The following is a 22708-nucleotide window of genomic DNA, read 5'->3' as shown; positions in this document are numbered from 1 at the left end:
TTTTTTCCTTCGGTGTACCGAAAACCAGAGTTATAGATAATGAAAAATCTTTAAACTCAGCCTCAATACAATTTATGGTCGAAGACCAACTTGGTATTAACATTTTCAAAACACCCCCCTACGCTAGCAAAGTCAATGGTCAAGTCGAAAGATTTCACTCCACACTTTCTGAAATTATGCGTTGTCTTCAAACCGAACGCACCCACCGCTCATTTCAAGAACTTTTAGATCGTTGCACCTACCAATATAATTACTCAATCTATTCTACAACCAGAAAAAGACCAATAGAAACTTTTTTTGGAAGACGCGTTTCAATAGACCCACAGCAATATGAAAACTCAAGACGAGAAAATATCGCCCCACTAAGAAAACAACAGATGAAAGACTTAGAAATTCACAGTAAAACTAGAAATCCAATAAAAACCTACGCCCCAGGAGAAATAATATATGTTAAAATAAATAAACGAACAGGCTCGAAACTAACAGCAAGATATTGAAAAGAAATTGTAAAAAAAGACAAATCCAGTTTAGTAATCACAGAAAAAGGACGAACAGTACACAAAAGCAATATCAAGACCTAGCTACATATCATTCTCTATTTTAATTTTTCAGATTTTTCGTACATTTGGTGTACGCTGACTTTAGGATAATAGACTATACAAACTCACAACTAGCCACATTTAGTACAGGACCAGTAAAAATTCAAACAGGAACATTCCGACTGATACACAAAGTGGACATAGACGAATACCAGAACGCACTAAACAATTTAAGTAATTCAATTAGAACTAAAGTTAAAGAAGAAACCCCACTCCTTCCTATCCTCATTAATGAACTAAAACTGACACAGACATACTTAAATAGACTAAAACCAAAGAGATTTAGGAAATCAGTTAACGAATTAGGAACAGTCTGGAAATGGATTGCGGGAAATCCTGACCACGACGACTTAATAATATAATTGAAAATAATAACGAACAAATAACAATCAATAAAGTAATTTTCGACAGAATAAATAATAATTCTACAATATCAAATAAAATTTTAAAAGAAGAACAAACAAATGAAGTTGTACAACATAATATTGCTATTGAAATTAAATACAAATTAAATATAATAAAAGATGAGATAATTAATATAGACTATGCAATACATTGGGCAAAAGCCGGCATAGTTAATTCTTATATTTTGTCAAATGAAGAATTAAATATATTACAATATACACTAGGGAAAAATAACTTTACACTAAATAATATTGAAGAATCTATCGAATTAGCAAATGTTAAACTTGCATCAAATGAAACTATGTTACTATACATTATTGGAATACCATTATCTAATAAAGATCTTTGTGAATCAATTATGATAAAACCAATCAAAATAGAAAGGAATATAAATAAGATTCCATTTGAAAATGTAATAGCGTGTAAGAATAATAAAATATTTGGTATAAGGAACAAATGTAAAGAATATAATAGTATAAAAATATAATAACGAAAATATTATAGACATAAGCAACACTACCTGTGTCCCTCGTCTACTAAAGAGCAAACCGGCAGAATGCATTTTAATAAATAATCAGCACATACCATCGGTAGAAAATATATCACCTGGCATTATATTACTAAACCAATTATCACCATTTTGAGTCTAAAAAATAAATCCAAAGCAAGTATAACAGAGCTATCAAATTACCATGTAAATGTTAATCTGAACGATCATAATGAAGTCAAAACACCTGAAATACCAACCCTACAAGGGTCAATAACTCTGACAGATCAAATGCAGCGAACAAACGGGGACGTTTGTTTTTGACGGCGGAGGAGTTAACACGAAACATATTCAAAATTATATCTGACGCTAATATTTTAATAACAAATATAGCTGAGCTAATATTTCGCAATCAGAAATAAAGTTATAGCTGACAGCAATATTTTCGTCAACAACAGGAAGCGAACACCCGCCACGGGCCGCAAATGTGCAATTCCACAGAACTGCAAGTTACGGGACAGGTAGATTAAAGTTACTTTTAGCTTAAGAAAGAATATGTAAGTTAGTTGCAATTTAAAGTTTAATAAAGAAGGTCATACGGACCCAATAAAAATAAAAAAACATTTTTTTTCTGAGCTATAACAAAAAGCTCGATAACTTATATGCGGTGCTGTTAGATGCTGGATGTTCTCTGTTGAGTGGCAAAAGAGAGGTTTGCCGCACGCACATATTCTTCTTTGGATGGTGGATGGTGGTTACACCAAATCAAATTGATGAAATCATTTCTGCGGAAATTCCTGATCCAGAGATATAAGCAGAATTATACGAAACCAATATGGTTCATGTACCTTACGGACATCACAATACCACTCAATACCACTTCGGTTTGTATGTCTGAAAATAAATGTACGAAACACTATCCAGGTGCTTTTCTTTCTGAAACACAAACTAGAAATGTTGGATATCCAATGTACCAGCGTCGCTCACTAGATGACAATGGCAGAACATTTAACATTCAATTTAGAGGCGTGAATATCGAAGTTAACAACAGTTTTTTCTCAACTTTCGTCAGTGAACCCTTTGCGAGAACTTGCTCTATTCGGAAATATCTTGATATTATACATACAATTACAATTACAATTGCTGGAACATGATAATCACTGGAATGAAGTTCGCACACTTTTCGCGATGGTCAGCCATCAAATTAGCGTCAATTATGGAATACGAACAAAAATGACATTGCCGAAGACATTTTACATCGTATTCGCTAAGAATTGGAAATGGGTAAATTCCGGTTGATACTTCCCGTGGTTTGATATCAATTCCATCTTCCCTTTACCAATTCACCAAAGATGAACTCATCACGAATATTTGTTTAACGGCTGACTGTGAGCGTTGCATTTGTTATTATTTGCTAAAATGCATCCGTAACGAAAGCCTTATGTGTGTGCTTTAAGCTCAATTAAAGAACAGCTGATTTGTTGGCGATCTGGTAAAGTTATTTACATTTGAACTCAAGCGTGACGTGCAAAAAAATTTTACGTATTTGATAAGAGCTGTTTTTACCTGCGGTTTTTTTTTCAAAACAATAACAAAAAGTGATCATTTTTAATTGCAGTGTTTTTTAACAAAGTATAAATAAAACACTTAAAAATTTTAAATTTATAATTTGTAAACAAACATCACGTAAGTAATTCTCAAAATGACCAAGTTGCTTGTGGGCAACTTTCGGCAATAGTGGTAATTATTTTACTTACTTACAGACATGAGACCTGAACAAAAAGGCTTAACAAATGATGATGTAGAAAGAATTTTAAACTTTGATTGGGATGCCTCTAGTGATGAAGAAAGTGGTGATGAGTTGGAAGATATTTCTGCAGTGCTAGAGAAGAATTTGGAAGGGATCTTGGAAAGAGGAGAAAGCATTGAGGTCGGCCTAATTGAAAATGTAGTTGCGGAAGAATATGATGAACAATCTTGTAGTGCTGTAATATATGCTTTGAAAAAATTGATGCGAGGTCTCTTAAATGGAGATCGAGGCCATTTGAAGACCAGAGACGTCTTAAAAGTCGATATCGTTCTAGCACCAGTACAATATTTCGGTGAACTTTTTGATACTGAAGCTTTTGATTTGATTGCCCAGCAAAGTGATATTTATGCACTGTAAGAGCTCGGCATTGAGCTCAAATGTACAAAGGCGGAAATAAGACGGTATATTGGTGTTTTGTTATACTTGGGTGTTTTCAAAATCCCTCAGTTTAGAATGGCATGGGCCCAAAATATAAAGCTTACAGCAGTTGCAGACTCAATGTCGCGCGATAGGTTTATGAAAATTAAGCAATGCTTACATTTCAGCGATAAAAGCAAACAACCTAAAAAGGGAGATTCAAATTATGACAAGTTGTACAAGATACGCGCATTACTAAACCTCCTCAAAGAAAACTTTAATAAGTTACCGCAGGAAGAGCATCAAAGTGTTGATGAACAGATAATTGCATTAAAAGGTATGTATCAGTAAAAATTTATATAAATTTATAATTTTGTTGGTGTTACAATAGCTTATAGGTCGGTCTACTTTCAAACAATATAACCCGGCGAAACCCCACAAATGGGGTTTCAAAATGTTCACCAGAGCTTGAAAATCAGGAATGGTATTTGATTTAACATTGTATGTTGGTGAAGGTACCTGCCCGTCTTATGAATTGGGACTGTCTTCGGATGTAGCCTTCTATTTGGCGCAAAATCTTCCAAAGCACAAGAATTACAAACTCTACTTCGACAATTGGTTTACTTCAGTAAGCCTTCTTATCGCTTTGAAGGAAATGGGGATATTTGCAACATGAACTGTAAGAAAAAACAGAATTAGTAGTTGCCAGTTGGTTTCAGACGCTGAACTCAAAAAGCAAGGAAGAGGATCGTTCGCTGTGAAATGTGAAACAAACTACAATTTAGTATGTCTAAAATAGTATGACAATAAGCCAGTCCAAGTCATGTCTTCATGTACAGATCATCGACCTGTGGGGGTATGCAAGCGTTGGTGTCCAAAAGAAAAAGTTTATATTGATGTTCCAAGACCTGCGATCATTGAATCCTATAACAAAGGCATGGGAGGGATTGACTTAGCAGACATGCTCATGGAACTTTACAAGATCAACCATCGCTCAAGAAAGTGGTATATCAGAGTCTTTTATTGGTGCCTGGGAACATCCGCTATAAATGCATGGCTTCTATATAGAAAACACCTACGTTGCTGGAGCCGAACAAAAAATATATGCCACTTATACAATTTCAACTGGAAATTGCTAATACACTCTTGCAATATACTTCTTCTGAGGATTATGTAACGAAAAAAAGAGGTCGTCCATCAAATGTGGAAAATTATAGGCCAACCTCCTCCCTTTGTTACACTCCATCAAGCAGTGTCTCCTCACAAAGTACCAAAAAGTATGGAGTCCAGCCAAACCCTCCAAATACAAAGCGCTATGACAAATCGGAGCATTGGGTCATTTTTGGTGAAAAAGGGCGTTGTCGACTATGCAAAACGGGAACTCCCATGTCCAAGTGTCTTAAGTGTAATGTACATCTTTGCTGTAACACCAACAAAAACTGTTTTTTGTCGTTTCATACTTAATTGTTCAGACTGAATAAATAAAACTTCACACTATTTGCCCAACAAAAAAAATTTGTATTTTTATACCAAAATCGCCCAAACCGATGGGCGTGGTGACCTGAAATTTTTTACAGAAATTTCTTGAGCGATTAAGAAATAATTTAAAGTAAAAAAAAAATTTTGAAGCACAGGGAAAAAATCAGGCTCGAAAGGGTTAAGTGCACGCGCAATGTTAGCTGCCAAAAATACCGATGTTGTTGACTTAAACTGGAAGATTCAAAGTCATTGTGACGCAACTTTCGAGTACAAAGGGGCAGAATGCTTGAATCTACGAATTCCTCTGAGTTCTAACGATTTGCCATTTCAGTTCAAACGTATTCAGTTTCCAGTGAAAATTGCATTTGAGACACAAGGATAGTCGCATAGTGTATTTCTAAACACATAATTTCACGCAGGACAACGACTGCGGGGTCAGCTAGTAAAATATAAAACAAAATAATATCTATCGCAAGTAAATAAGAAACGGTAATAATAACACGAAATAACACACTCGATTTTTACCAATATAAAGTTCAAAACTCTATTTACCAAGGAGTATTCAGTTTCAAGCAGTTCCCACTTGCCTTATTCAAACACTCAAGACACTCAGAAAAAAAATTTTAATTAGCTTTTCAGATATTTTAAAATAAAACCAAAATGATTAATAACGACAAAAATCAAAATACACCTGCAGGAGCTACACGCCCAAAACAGGTTGCTAAATTTTTTTCACAAGGTGAGAGTTTATTAAGATACTGCACTAAATTTACCTCTTCACCGATGCATGAAAACCCTTAATCCTTAATAGAAATCAAAAACCAAAATCTTAAAAATTTTAGAACTCGCCTTCAGGTAGCTCATGACGCCATAGTAGATTTTAACGATTCATATCAAAATTTTAAATCCTCGACTTACGCAATATATGAAAACTGCTTAGGCCAGTACGAAGAAACATTCAACAATCCGATCAATTAAAGCTAATAAAAGCAATTGCACCTACTCCACTTTCGAGAGTAGAGCTGCCACAAATAGATAATTAAAAGGCAAGTTCAGGCATCCACCTCGAAGTCGCCGTATGTGACACAGAAACATTTTATGGAGGTTATGAAGAATGATCGTCCTTTCGGGACATGTTTACAACCGTTTACATCAACCATCCGAAACTATCAAAAGCACAAAAATTGTATCACCTCCGATACGAAACTAAAGGTCAAGCAGACATAATAGTACAACAGTTCGCTTTTAATGACGATAATTTCAATTTGGCTTGGGAAGCTTTAAAAGCGAGATACGAAAACTAAAGAATAATGGTCGATAAGCAAGTAACGACACTAATGAACTTGCAAAAAATTAAGAAAGAAACAAGTGAAGAATTCATCAAACTAGAATCCACTGTTTCAAATTGTTTGTCGGTTCTATCGACACAAAATATCCCCACAGACAGCTGGGACCCTATTCTGGTTAATACAAGTATACCACCTTATTTCCAAATTTTGTTTCGAACTCAGTTTTCTTCGAGTTCGTAAAAATAACTTATGTGTTTAAAAAGGTTAATCACTGTTTCGAGTATGGTTACATGATCATTAAAGTTATCATGTTGTGAACGTATAGTATCAATATCATTTTCATCTACAGTCGACTCTCGTTAATTCAAACCTGCGGTAATTCGAACATCTCTATAATTCAAAATTATCATGAGTTCCCTCAGAATATCTTTATATTTCGAACTAAATCAATAAATTTGTATGCACTTGGTAATTCGAACGAAAAAATCATTACTACAAGGTGCTCTTCAAAGTAAGCAGGACTTTTTAATCTAGCACTCTCTGGTGGTGCCATCCATATGTCGACTGATGTGTTAGAATCTGCTATCTTTATCGATTTTCCAGTGAGAACTTCATGACATTTCATCGCTTAGAAGTGAAGTTATTGCGTTTTAAGTGTTAGTACGTTTGTGTTATCGGTTCGAAAATGAGCTTCGAACAAAGAGCCAACATTAAATTTTGTTTTAAAATTGGTAAAACTTTTACCGAAACGTTTCAATTGATGAAACAAGTTTATGGCGATGCTTGCCTATCCCGTAACAGAGTGCACGAGTGGTTTCAACATTTTCAAAGTGGTCGTGAGGACATAAATGAGGATCAGCATGTGGGCCAATCAAAATCCATAATCACCGGAGACTCCACCGAAACTGTGCGTAAATTCATCCAAAATCAGCTGAAATCATCATTGAATGGAATTGAACATCTCCAAAACATCGATTTTTCGCATTTTGACTGAACATTTGGGCTTACGAAAGGTGTGTGCACAGTTTGTTCCGCACAAATTGACTGACGACCAAAAATTGCTCAGAATCCAAAATTCGAAGGACGATTATTTGACCAAAAATCACATTTTAACCATTAATCACTCCTCGTATTCACCTGATATGGCACCATACGACTTCTTCCTTTTTGGAAAAATGCATTTGCCCATGAAAGGAAAGCATTATGCAGATTCCGGCATACTGGCGGCCATACCGGCCAACGAGCTAAAACACTCGTTCGAAATCTTTTTGGACCATGCAAAAATCTGCATTGAAGCAGAAGGAGACTATTTTGAATAAAATAAACTGATTTTGCCGAAAAAACCTTTTGTTCTGTTTTTTTTTAAGTCATGTTTACTTTGAAACGCACCTTGTACATAACAAAACGATGCGTTAATTCGAACTCATAGGCGGCCAACACTCTCCAATTCAAAGTTGCAGAGAGGAAGAGGCGGAAAGATTGTAAATACTAGGGTTTGTTTAGTTATCATTCAGTTACTTTTACTCTTTCATGGGTATACAGATTAAAAGTTTGACTTAGTTATGAGCCCTAGAAAGTATAAATGTTTGCCGATTGCTGAAAAGAAGAAGTTAATCGAAAAAGTAAAGAAAGACGAGAAGAATTTAAGATTCCTTTCAACACTCTCTCAACCACAAAAAAGCAAGAGGAGAAAATGAATGCTGCTCAAATTGCTGGAGCACGAAAACCAACTACTAAAGAAGAATTTCATCATCTGGAAGAAAGCCTGGTCATTTGGCTAAGATAGCGTAGAGAACAAAAAGTATTTATTAGCGGAAACTTATTGAAAAAAAAGCAAAAGAGTGCGCGTCTGCTTTAAACATCAAAAACTTTGAGGGAAGTGAAGGGTGGCTAACAAATTTCAAAAAGAGAACTGGAGATGTGTTTAAAAAAGTTTGTGGGGAAAGTGGAAGTGTTGATGATACAGTTTGCTTAGATTGGCATGGTTAATTGGAAGCATTTTTAATACTGATGAAAAATGTCATGGGGGAAAGCATAGTAAAGAGAGGTTGACAGTGTTACTTGCTGTAAATATGGGCTGATCGTTAAATCTTAAACCCTTAGTGATAGGAAAAGCAATGAAAAAGCGATGTTTCAAAGGAGAGAAATTGTTTCCCACTGATTATCGTGCTAACAAAAAAGCTTGGATGACGACACAACTTTTTAACAATTGGCTTTTTTGGCATGAAACGACAAAAGCGGAAAAAGTTACTATCGTTAGACAATTGCACTGTCCACAACAGCCCTTCTTCTTTGTCTACTTCTACTTCCTTCCAGCAAATACAACTTCCAATTACAACAACCAAAGGATCTCTTCTTCTCCGTCGTTTCTTCTTTTCGCTACGAGGCGCCAATTGGATATTCCAAGCGAAGCCAGGTCCTTCTCCACTTGGTCCTTCCAACGGAGTGGAGGTCTTCCTCTTCCTCTGCTTCCCCCGGCAGGCACTGCGTCGAATACTTTTAGAGCTGGAGTGTTTTCATCCATCCGGACAACATGACCTAGCCAGCGTAGCCGCTGTCTTTTAATTCGCTGAATTATGTCAATGTCGTCGTATATCTCGTACAGCTCATCGTTCCATCGAATGCGATATTCGCCGTGGCCAATGCGCAAAGGACCATAAATCTTTCGCAAAATTTTTCTCTCGAAAACTCGTAACGTCGACTCATCGGTTGTTGTCATCGTCCAGTCCTCTGCACCATATAGTAGGACGGGAATTATGAGTGACTTATAGAGTTTGGTTTTTGTTCGTCGAGAGAGGACTTTGCTTCTCAATTGCCTACTCAGTTCGAAGTAGCACCTGTTGGCAAGAGTTATCCTGTGTTGGATTTCTAGGCTGACATTGTTGGTGGTGTTTACGCTGGTTCCAAGATAGACGAAATTATCTACAACTTCAAAGTTATGACTGTCAACAGTGACGTGAGTGCCAAGTCGCGAGTGCGACGACTGTTTGTTTGATGACAGCAGATATTTCGTTTTGCCCTCGTTCACTGTCAGACCCATTTTCTGTGCTTTCTTATCCAGCCTGGAAAAAGCAGAAGTAACGGCGCGGGTGTTGGGGACGATGATAACAATATCATCGGCATACGCCAGCAGCTGTACACTCTTATAGAAGATGGTACCTTCTCTATTTAGTTCTGCAGCTCGAACTATTTTCTCCAGAAGCAGGTTGAAGAAGTTGCACGACAGGGGGTCTCCTTGTCTGAAACCTCGTTTGGTATCGAACGGCTCGGAGAGGTCCTTCCCGATCCTGACTGAGCTTTTGGTGCTACTCAACGTCACTTTACACAGCCGTATTAGTTTTGTGGGGATACCACATTCAGACATCGCGGCATAAAGGCAGCTCCTTTTCGTGCTGTCGAAAGCAGCTTTGAAATCGACGAAGAGGTGGTGTGTGTCGATTCTCCTTTCACGGGTCTTTTCCAAGATTTGGCGCATGGTGAATATCTGGTCGGTTGTTGATTTTCCAGGTCTGAAGCCACACTGATAAGGTCCAATCAGTTTGTTGACGGTGGTGGTTTAATCTTTCACACAATACGCTCGATAGAACCTTATACGCGATGTTAAGGAGGCTTATCCCACGGTAGTTGGCGCAGATTGTGGGGTCTCCTTTTTAATGGATTGGGCATAGCACACTTAAATTCCAATCGTTGGGCATGCTTTCGTCCGACCATATTTTACAAAGAAGCTGATGCATGCTCCTTATCAGTTCTTCGCCGCCGTGTTTGAATAGCTCGGCCGGCAATCCGTCGGCCCTTGTCGGGCAATGGAACGTCTGTTCCATCGTCATCGATTGGGGAATCGGGTTCGCCTTCTCCTGGCGTTGTGCGTTCACTGTCATTCAGCAGGCTGGAGAAGTGTTCCCTCCATAATTTAAGTATGCTCTGGGCATCGGTCACTAGATCACCTTTGGGGGTTCTACAAGAGTATGCTCCGGTCTTGAAACCTTCTGTAAGCCGCCGCATTTTTTCGTAGAATTTTCGAGCATTACCCCTATCGGCCAGCTTATCAAGCTCTTCGTACTCACGCATTTCGGTCTCTTTCTTTTTCTGTCTGCAACTCTCGGTCTTGAGTGGGCGCAAATCAGCGATATGTTGAAGAACCTCGCTTTGATGCGGATTGTAGCTAGACGTTCATTCACCGGAGGGAATGATAGTATTCGGCGACGGAGTCTCTCTCCCACCACGAATCCAACACCAAACTTGCGCTCCTTTATATGGCCACTGTAGTAAATGTCACAAGGACCTACTCGTCTCTGTCCTTGTCCCGTCCAACGCATTTCTTGGACGGCGGTGATGTCAGCCTTTATTTTCTCGAGGACATCAACCAGCTGGGCAGCGGCATCTTCCCAATTAAGGGTCCGGACATTCCAGGTGCATGCCCTCAAATCGTAGTCCTTATTTCGTTTGCTATGGTCGTCATCAAAAGGGGGGTCTCTCATCCAGGCTGTCGTTTAGTTTTCATTGGTATTGATTTTTCCGTGGCGGGTCCCAAACCCAGCGCACAACCCTATGTAGGGATGTTTCGAATTCACATTAGCTCGCTTTCGAACGGATCTTCTTAGGCTACCCAGAGGATACTTGGTCAAAGACCGGAAGTAGTGAGCTGCTTAAGCCATGTGTAAAAGAATCGTTTCTGGCCACTCCCAAGTGAATGGCGATTAGAGAACTTTCCTCACTTGCGTGAACTTCTACACATGACTCCATCCTCCCAACCAAAGGATCATTGATAATTTTAAGACGTTGTATCGCATAGAAATTGTTAAGCCCGTTTAGAATCTCTGCAAGCAGCTAACTGCAAATATCACGGTTCTGACGGCTGATTGACAAGGCATGGAGAACTGTAACACCTCTAATGTTTCACAAAACTAAAATACAAAAATGTTTCACAACTACTTCAACATTCCGGTTTCTTAAAAAAAGATCTCCTAATACTTAGGGGCCATCCATAAATTACGTCACACGAATTTAAGGACTTTTTAGCCCCTCCCCCCGTTCTTGTCACAAGTTGTCACATTTTGAACTCCCCCCCCCCCCCCCCCCCCTGTCGTTACGTCACACATTTTCCAATTTTAAAGATTTATGAAAAAATAAAAAAACAGGTTATTCTATTTATTCTTATATTTATTGAATTATCTTTAACAAAATCAACATTTAGTTAAATACTAAAGTACAGAGACAATGAATGACTAGTCAAGAAATAATAGATGCCGTGGATTTTCACCATCGCATGTAAAAATAAAAACCGGTTTTCAAAACCTTCTCTAGTTCGGATCATGTTTTCAAAGATCGGTAATTCAGTAAGCTTGTGAACGTCAGTGGCATGAGTCTCTGCATTGGAAGATTAATGTTTTCCATTACGAATAGCTACATATGTAGGCCCCGAGTATGTTACAGCTTCAGGTGATCCTTCACCATTTTTTTTAATTGGAATTCCCGCATACACCGATGGAATAAGCTTATGTTCTTCAGTGACGACAAAATCATGATCAGGCAATTGATCGCGGTAATCAAGGTGCATTAATATTGGCGCTTGAGCATTTGCTGCTGTAATGTCTAAAGGTACACGTGCCTTATCATCCATTGATAAAAAAAAAAATACTTGGTCTGGACCTAAAATTGAAGCCACAGATTCGAGATTTTATATAGTAGTTGTACAAAATTTTCCATCCTTATGCTTTGAAATGTGACGTCACAAAGCTTTTGATCCCCCCTGCCCCTTGTCAAACAATGTCACTTCTGAATGATACCCTCCCCTTCAAGGTGTGACGTAATTTATGGATGGCCCCTTATGGATGATAAAGTACCAGCAATAGAATCATTAGTTGACATGAACGGTGTGAGTTTTTCTGGCTTTGTCCAAGTGGATGAAGATGTTGATGTCTCAGGTTCGCTAACCGATGTCGAAATTTTATCTGCGACAGATACGAATGACAGAGGTGTCAGTTAAGGAAGCAAGATCTTCATTCGATACCTCACAAAGCTTCTGTCTCCAAAACGAAAGTGCTGAAAAAGCTTTTCAGGCACTTTTTTCTTAAGACAAGTTATTGAGCAGTCTGAGCAACAGCAATGTGCTTTGAGGCAAACCAGTATAGCATAGTTCTTTTGAGAGATTATTTAATTCACATTGCCTCTATACTTTTGACATTGTTATAGAATAGCATTTAATAAATAATATTTGATAAACACTTAATAATTCGAAGTTAAATTTATTTTCCCTCACAAATTTCGATCTATTTGATATTTCAAACACACGATAATTCGCAATCTTTTAAGAGTCCCTCGAGTTTCGAATTAACGAGAGTCGACTGTATATTATTATCCAAAGATCCCTCAAAATAGTTTTCTATAATTTCTTGATTCTCAATTGTATTTATTTTATTAATATCCGAATTTATGCGGCTCAAAACATCGGCCACTTTATTATCTTTACCTTGGATATATTGTATGCTCATAATAAATTCTCCTAAGTTTAACATCCATCTTTGTAATCATTGGATTGTGTTTTTGCATGAAGCCATTTAAGTGGTTGGTGATCAGTTTGTAAGTCAAATTGTACACCATACAGATATGGATGAAAATAATTCACGGTCCATACAATGGCTAAAAGTTCTTTTTCCGTTGTAGAGTAATTTTTCTCATGATCATTTAGAGTTCTGCTAGCAAAACACACAGGGTGATTATCCTGTTGTAGTACTGCTCCGACTGCAAAATTACTTGCATCAGTTATTAACTTAAATCGCTTATTAAAATCAGGATACCTCAAAATTGGTGCTTCTGTCAATAATAGTTTCAATTTTTAAAATGAATTTCCATAATGAACACTTTTTGTATTAACACTCATACACTTTCAAACATGAGGTCATAGGTTGTGCAACTTTAGCATAATCTTTTACAAATTTCCTGTAATAACCGGTAACTCCTAAAAATGCTTTAATTTGCTTTTGTGTTTGAGGTAATTAAAGTTCCACAATGCTTTTAATTTTTTCGGGGTTTACTTTAACACCTTGGGGTTAAGTATATGTCCCAACAAATAATAAATTGCATTTATCTAATTGGATTTTTAAATTGTGTTTTTCAGAACATTGAAAATATTACGTAAATTATCAATATGTTCCTGCAAAGATGTGCTAAAGACGAAAATATCGTCTATATAAACGACACATATTTTATTGATGAGATCCTTTAAGACAAAATTCATCATTCTTTGGAAAGTTGCCGGTGCATTAAACCAAAAGACATTCGTACGATTTCGCAATGACCGAATGGTGTAGAAAATGCTGTTTTAGGCCGGACTTCTTTTTTCACGAAGATTTGATAGAACCCTTTAGCCAAATCAATTGTAGTAAAGTATTGTGACCTTTCCAATTTATCTAAAATATTTTCTATATTGGTGATAGGAAACTTGTCGCCAATCGTTTTTTCATTTATCCTGAGCTAATAGATCCCCATTTCTTTTTATCCGCACCATCAAATTTTATGGAACTACCCACAAAGGGATATTATATGGTGAATGACTTTCTGTAATGAAACTTAATTTAAACATATCTTGAATTTGTTTAACGATTTCCTTCTCATGAATCTGTGGGTACCTATAAACCTTAAAATACACTGGAGTCAAACCACGTCAACTTGATCAATGTTTTTTCATCATTTTTAGAAATCTAATGACATTTCTGAAATTCGATAGCTTATATCAAGATGAAAAAACACTTTAAATAGTTTTTCGAAATTCTGCGCCGTTTTTTTTATATTCAATTTTTACTAATTTAGCAACATTTTAAGAAAAAATGCATATCTCAGGACCTGTTTGCTATAAACGAATGAAATTTTTTTTGAATATCGAAAACTGTATTTACTTTATTTTAAAAATATTGAACGTGAAATATTCGAAATATTCGAAATTTAAGTAATTTGTTAATAACAATTGTTTAAACAATTGAAATTTTTTATGCTTTCTAGGCCTACAATTACAGTGAAAATTTTACAAAACATACTTTAAACATCCATTTTCATATCCCCCAAAGAAAAAATTTGTATTTTTGACTCTAAGAGTCAATATCGCATTTTTAGACTCACCATACACTATAGCCAGCGAGCTAGTGATGGACACGGCATGGCGGCGTGCGCAACGTACGTATATGTGATTTTCGTCGCAGCGTCAGTTGTTTCAGTGAAAAAAACAAGTGAGAATATTTATTGATGTATACATTTTGTTAATTGAAACATGTATTAATGCATTTTTTATTAGGCTAGAAATAGCTTTATATTCTTCTTTATTTTTACTCATAACACTAAAATTTATGGCTATCGTTCTCATTATATGGATAAATATTAATTGTTCTGTTATTTATCACAACACTGTTATTTTCCATTATTATAGCTCCCAATGGTTTTAATAAGTTCTGGCCTATAATTGCCTCACATTTTTTATTATCAAATTAAGCTAATTTCCAGACCATGACCGCATCCGCATTAAATTCTTGAGATAGGTTTGAGACTATTTCATTTTCCATTATTATTTCGTAAAGACTTAAATTATTAATTGGATGTTTTAATATTATTCAGTTACATGATACTTTTCATAAGTGAAATCGATGAGCCTGTATCGATTAGACATTTAATTATTTCATTGTTAATTGTTAGTAATACTATTAGTAAATTTTCCGACCTGACTCCATATGAAAATTTACTTCGTAATTGTAAATGGTGTCCATTGGTTCTGGACGGGAAATTATTGATTAGTACGAACACTTGCTCGAACTGTATTTTGGCCATACAAATTATTATTATTATTTTGTCTAAAAGACTGCTCGAAATTCCGTGTTTGTCCTGAATTTTTTGCATAATTTTCCTGCCTTTGAGGATAGATTTGTCGTTGTTGAATTTGCCAATTATTAGAATTGGAAAATCTTTGAATTTGCTGTAGATGTTGCCCAGGATATCTTTGCGATGGCATACTTGAATTATGAATATTTACGCGAATTAATCCCTCAGCTTCCAAAATAGAGAATGCTTCTCTGATACTTGTTGCATTTTTATTTAACACTACCGATACTAAGTTTTCATCTACTTATATTACTTAAAAAAGCCCTTAACACAACTTTTTCATTATTTTGTGGCTTAAACTCTATTGGTTTATTTTGATCATATTCATATTTTTCGTTAAGTTTTGTTAAAATATCTCGCAGATTATAATTTCTTACCGAAAATACCTTCTGGTATAGAGAATGATAAGACTCTTTAATTCCAAAATTTGCCATCAGTTTTTGCTTAATTTGCTCCCAAGACATATCCTCACCTATAGTCCTCATTACGTCTAAAGCTGGTTCTTGGATTTTGTTAACAATTACCCTTACGAAGATATAGTTCCTTGCATTTTGATCATGTACAAAGGGAAATAGTGTGTCCCCCTCCCTGATGAATGAGGATAATGAGATCGCTCCTGAACTGAAGTAATTTATACGTTGAGCATTCTTCAAATTTTTGATTATTTTTGTTTATTTAATTTTAGTGATTATTATAATTCATAAATTTTTACCTAAGCACCAAAATAATTTCGGGGTTTGACCATTTCAAACATGTTTGTAAACAATAAAATAATAGTAGCAACAATGTTACAACATAGTATGTTGAATTGTAATATTGTTGTAACAAAGAACAATAAGCAATAGAACATGATATAAATTTCGACAAAGTTGCGACAAAGCAAATGTAAATAAAAGATATCAACAACAGTGGCCGTATTGCGATATATTGCTTAATATTCATTTTATACATTAAAGAAGCAATTGAACAGAAACTCAAATTTCATACTTAAAATAACTTGCAGTTGATTGCATTGTTATAACGTAACTCGCGCACACATACATAAATTGCAAAGGCAAATTACAGCACATTTCCCAGCTCAACCCAAAAGAGCGCATATAATAGTACAAAAAGAACCACGGGTTTAGTTGCAAACGCAAATCCCGAATATCAAAAACCCGAAAATTGCCAAGAAGCACCATTCTGCTCAAAGGGTTAAAACCCCAAACGCCACATAGCGAAAATCAAAATAGAGTACTACTACCCACAGCAGTCGTCTACACCGAATACCGAGGAAAACTGTTTAAACTCAGAGCCTTAATAGACCAAGGACCACAACGATCATTCATAGCGTCTAAGGCACAAAATAAGCAAACCTAAATTTGCAAAAAAGTCGCTTTCGCGTTATGGAAGCTTTTTTATTTCTTTGAAATTTGACAAAATGGCGGCGGTTTGAAAAAAGCGCGTTTGAAGATTGGAGTTGTAGTGTTCCCCACTCTATTCTCTTTCTTCAAGAAACTCTGTAGCGAGAATTTTTATTACAGTGTATACTAACCGATAATGCAACAAAAAAAATTGATTTTTCGAAAATTTCACACTGAGACGATCCCTTAAACCTAGCAGATGCTAACTGCAACGCCCCTGCTCAAATAGCTCTTCTACTAGGCAGCGAACTTATACCGCAAATTTTACTAGGTGTTGAAAAAATTTCAAACACCCTTCCAGCTCAAAATACCATATTCATACGCACTCAAGTGGAGGAAACCTCAAGCAAATACCTTAATTTACAATTAAGAAAATTTCGAGAGATAGGCAAACTTCCCCCTTTAATAAATAAAACTGTAGAAGATCAGTATTGTAAAGGCTTCTGTAAAGCCACAACTACTCCATCAAATAATGGCCTGTTCGTAGTACGACTACCACTCAAGCCACCGAATTGACAATCAGATTCCCTCTGACAACCTCAGATAAAAACACAAATACACGTAATTTTTCGACCCCGCAAGATGATTTTCGCCAATAATGATACAAAGATCCTGTTTAAAAAATTTCAAGCTATGTGGCGCGGTACTAAACGACAAATTCGTGCATACGCGCTTAAGCATAAAATATTACAAAATTGTCTCAAAAAGTTGAAAAATCGACACTCAAAAAATAATCAAAATAAATAGAATCTCAAAAGGTAATTAATGGATACAGTGACGCACCTACACTTACAAAAAGCAAAGGTCGCTCTTATCGCATCTATCCCAGCGCTACTTATGTGGGTGGGTTATGGGAGCTTCAAATTAATTACGAATAACTCTCTACTTTATGAATCCCCCTCTCTCGCAACATCCCTCTATTGTCACAGTCCTAACTATAGGCCTAATACCCGAGACAGACATGTAGTAACAATACCATAGTAAAGGTATCATGGTATTCTGTTTACTACGTTGGTGACACACATGGCAATGTAGTAAACTCAAATACTAGCTTTGTTTCATAGGCATTAAATATTTCAAAAAGATTGTAAACAATAAATATGTAATTGTGTGTTATGGAGAAAATAAATATAATTATTTCAAATACTGTAAAGTTAATCTATTTTCATCGCAAAAAAGCGATTTGATTAATGTTTCTGTAAAGTATTCACATAAAATGAGGCATTTCCTGCTTTTCCGGAAGAAAAATTGTGAAAAATGTTTTGTTTTGCATTTCAATAATTAATTTTTTAAGTCAATTTGACAGAATATTTCGAAGAGCTTTTGTGTAAAAGCTTTTAGCAAAGTTTGTTACCTGTTTTTTTAGCTGTGTTTATACAAATACCACAATGAAACATCGTAGTATTGTTACCAGCAAAATACTACATTGCTCATATGGTATTTTGCTAGTATTTGGTGACACACATATGGTATTTGTACCATATATGGTATTGTTACTACATGTCTGTCTCAGGTATAAGAGGTATCCATTCTGCAACCAGTATACCAAACCAATAAAGTAAGAAGTTGTAAATAACTACTGATAAAATTAATAAAAGCAAACCACTGTTTACTATAATAATAAGTCGTTATAACACGCAAAAGCAAATTACTACCTTAAGCACCAATACTTACGAATTTCAATTACAACCAAAATCGCTTCTTACAGCTAAAATTCTGCGCCCTCGGCTACTCCACCAATAGTAAGCCGAATCTCAGATTATACATATAAAACTAGGCAAAATATTCGCCATGGGGGCCAAGGATGTTTAAATGAGTTAAGCATCCACCCACTCTACCCGGAAAAACTGACGCACCCTAATAAAACACAACTTAATTCACCATAGCTGATGACACTACAACACACCACCAACACTACGGGAATGCAGACTACCCAGCAAAACCTGCTTGACCGAAACTCCCCCACATTTACACAATTTTTACTTATTACTAACACACCCTCACAAATCATTTAATTGCGTAAAGAGTCTACCGCTGTGCCTTTTGATTGTTTTATATTACAAGCTCTTCACACAACATCTTTTCTATAAAAACAAAACAAAAGAAGACAAACTGATTTCGGACTTGCCACTGTGTATGGAAAACGATGCATGTAAAAGTATACAATATGATAACATGATTGTTTACATTCGTTTATTCGTTGCGAAAATTCGAATTCAAAGAAAAAGAAATTCGGCACGCGTGTTAAATTGTGAAAAATTTGTATTCTAATTAAACTTGGTTATATTTTATGAAAAAAGTGATTAAAAACGTGATTATAAAAGTGGTCCATATATAATTTGAAAAGGTGAGTAAACGGAGTAAATTTTAATATGAAAAAAAATACATTTAGTGCTTACATGAGCCGAGAAAAAAAGGCTTTTAATGTCAGTGCCTCCAAATTTGCCAAAATATGTAGTATTAATGTGAATTCTGATAGTGACTCAAATGTGGAAAAATTGAGCTCCGTAGATATATCTTTAAATGATTATGATAGCCAAGATACCATTGATAGTAATAGTGACAATGTGAATATTGTAGTGAAAAATGATAAATGCAAAGAAATAAAAGCTTGGGCTTTACGCAATAGAGTGTACCACAATACAGTGACTGATTTGTTTCAAACCTTGCGAAAAATAGGTTTAGTGGATTTGCCCTTAACAGCAAAAAGTCTATTAGGTACAAGTAGAAAAAAGGTTAATATTGAAACCATTCCAAGTGGCGCGTTTTTATATAGAGGAATTCAAAATTATTTTGAGAAAAATTCATTTCCTCACCTTGAAATAAAAGATAGCATTGTACTTGATATAGTAGGAATAGATGGTCTTAGATTATTCAAAAATTCGTATAAGGTGTTATGGCCAATTTTAGCGTCCATCGTTGATTTTCCAAACGAATTGCCATTTACAGTATCATGTTTTTCTGGAACAGAAAAACCCTGGAATATTAACGATTTCTTAAAAGACTTTTGTGAAGAAGTAGCTTATTTAAAAGAAAACGGTCTTCAGGTAGGTTCTTCTTCCGTTAAAAAGAAATTTAACATTCGTTTATTTTGCTGTGATTCTCCCACTCGAGCTTTTGTCACAGGTGTGCAATCGCACACTGGAAAAAACAGCTGTTCGAAATGCGATCAAATCGGAGAATACAAAGAGAGAAGAGTTTGTTTTTCAAAACGAGTTAATCAATTAAGAACTGACTTGTCTTTTAAAAATAGAATTGACAAATCACATCATATTAATCCATTTAAATTTAGAGAAAGCATTTAAGAATTAGGTAATTTCAATATGGTCTCCCAATTTCCATTAGACCCGATGCATCTTGTAGATCTTGGTGTATGTAAAAAGTTGCTTCAATTACTAATTAAAAAAGGGAATATAAATGTAAGCAAAATTAACGAAAAAATAACTTTTCTCTCTAATTTAGTTCCTTCTGAGTTTGGCAGGATATGTAGAAGTTTAGATGAAATCAGCAATTGGAAAGCGACAGAGTTTAGGCAGTTTTTATTGTAGATATATAGGCATATTTGTCCTAAAACATTGTATTAGTAGTGACCATTACTACCATTTTTTATTATTGCACGCAGGAAAGGCTGTTATCATGTGAAAAATCATATAGTACTGAAGCTAACGTTGCCCAACAAATATTACAAGGATTCGTTGATTTGTTTGGGAATATATACGGAGACCATTTGTTAGTTATAACGTGCATGGTTTACTGCATTTAACTGACTGCACTAAGCAATTCGGTCCTCTAGATCAGTTTTCAGCCTATAAGTTTGAAAACCATATGCAATATTTAAAAAAAAGTAAACCGAATAAAATCCTTCAGCAATTGCATTTAAGACTTGATGAAAGAACTAATACAAACATTGAACCCAACAAAACTTTAAAAATTAATTTATTTAATATAGAATTTAAAAAAGAAAAAGATTCTTATTGTTTTAGTGAAAAATTAGGGCCCATAAAAGTAAGAACTATGTCAGACGAATCTGGTTGCGTTATGGTATCTGCACATTGTTTTTTAGATGTTGAAAATTATTTTGAAGAACCTTTAGAATCGTCATCGGGTTTAGGTATTTTAGTAGCGAAGAAATTAGATAAAAAGGTATTTAAAATCAAAAAAGACGACATAGTTTACAAATATTTCTCTATTCCACATGAGGGAAAGTTTCTCCTTATACCCATTCTACATCATTTATTTCATAAATTTTCAAATTAGGATTTTTAAGTATTTAAGTACATATATTTTTCTCGGCTCATTTTATTACATTTTCTTAAATTTTTGGAAAAGAACTTTGATACTGCCAATTTTTATTTCTCAATTAGATGGAAAATATATTTGACGAAATTGACTTGGAGGATTGTCCAACAACGTCTTCAACTCCCGCAAAAGGTATGTAAATAAATGTAAACTTACAAAATTTCGTTTCAATATATTGTTACGTTTTTGTTATTGTAGACCAATTACATTTAAAGCGTAAAAAGTTTAACACGTCTGGTTGCTACAATACAGAGGTCAACATTTCAAAACGACCTGTGGAAGGAAACGGTAATCTAACATCCATATAATTTATTTCTTTAAATTTGTTTAATTTGTTATGTTTCCAACCTTTTTCCAGAGGTTATTGACATTTTAACCACTGTTTCCAAACAGCCTGACGATTTGACGACGAGGGTATGCGATTTGGAAACTAAAATCGATAAGCATTTAAAAGAAAATGTAAGTGAACAGTTTTTATATGCATACATTATTATTTTTCTCTACATGTCTCTTTGTTTCTTTTTCAGATTATTCATAAAAGTGAAGAAATGGCGCAGCAAAAAACGGTTCGTGAATGCAAGGTCCTCATCCGCAAAATTCATCAATCGGTATGCCGAATGACTGGTGAAGATATCGACAACGTTCAAACCGAAATTGCTTCCACCCTACCATTAAATACGCTTGCTGCAGCTTTGGAAATGGACGAAAAATTGAAATGCGACGAATTTGCTGCTACAACGGTAAGTAATATATAAACTTTTTTCAATAAACAATTCAGTTTTTACATACTATTTTTATTTACAGAAACAATTCGTTTTGAGGATAAAAGGTACTTCAGATAGTGTACATAATGTGTTGCGAAGTCTGTACACTGATGAACTTCTTTATTTATGTAACTGGGACGGTAGGGGTGGGAAGCAACCTCTCTCCAAATTCCTGCTGGTTTCCAACATTTTATACGGTAAATTCTGTTTTTTATTTAATTTTACTTACAATTATTTGTTTTAATTTGTAATTTTCATTATGTTTTTTTATAGATCATTCATAACGTATGGATTGGCAATGTTCGAAAAACAAGTTCAAAAAGCCATTGAAATGAGCCACCATAGGCACAAACAAAGAATTTATAGGAAGAGGAAAACTGAGGAATGAACCCTTTAAATATTTAATAAAAAGTTATATGTATTTCTGATATTATTAAAAATAATTATTTTAATACATACTAGATTTTAAGAAAGCATTGCAAAGCAGGAATTGAATTAATAATGAAATATTTATTTTAATTTAAACTTTAATGTAATTTTTGTTAAAAATAATTTGAAAAAAAATTAAAAAAAAAAATAAAAAATCTTTTATTTTGAGATTCGAACTCGAGTCTCATGGAATACCAAGCCGTGCGTTTAACCACTAGGCTAGTATAGCAAGCAGCGTCGCGCTTTCCTGGAACCAGTTTTCCCCGTTTGCCTTAAATTTAACTAAAGTGTGAGTAGCGAGGATATAGTTTTATTGGAGCAGAAAATGTGTGCTCAAGAAGGTGATAAAAAATCACATGTATACAAAAGTTTTGGGAGGTTTTTTGATTCGCCCTTATGAACGTGATAGGAAAGTGTGACAATTAAACCGGCACGCGTTACCGGCATGTCACTAGGTAACATGACCGGCACTGTTCTAACTGGGTATATTCGTCTACACAATTCGCATTTTATACATCGATC

General features: G+C 35.2%; 1 protein-coding gene across 1 annotated transcript; it reads left to right on the top strand.

Moving 5' to 3' along the window:
* Positions 1-20982: 20982 nt before the first annotated feature.
* On the top strand, positions 20983-22240 carry LOC126763943 (uncharacterized). The gene is made up of 6 exons (XM_050481720.1): positions 20983-21125; positions 21192-21281; positions 21352-21452; positions 21521-21733; positions 21798-21954; positions 22031-22240. Exons 1-6 carry the CDS (start codon positions 21059-21061, stop codon positions 22039-22041), a joined length of 639 nt encoding a protein of 212 aa, XP_050337677.1. The 5' UTR covers positions 20983-21058; the 3' UTR covers positions 22042-22240.
* The last annotated feature ends 468 nt before the right edge of the window (positions 22241-22708 follow it).

The sequence above is a fragment of the Bactrocera neohumeralis genome, unplaced genomic scaffold (assembly GCF_024586455.1).
Source record: "Bactrocera neohumeralis isolate Rockhampton unplaced genomic scaffold, APGP_CSIRO_Bneo_wtdbg2-racon-allhic-juicebox.fasta_v2 cluster09, whole genome shotgun sequence".
Taxonomy (NCBI): Eukaryota; Metazoa; Arthropoda; class Insecta; order Diptera; family Tephritidae; genus Bactrocera; species Bactrocera neohumeralis.
Note: the sequence above shows the minus strand (reverse complement) of the source record. Positions and strands in the feature narration are given on the sequence as shown.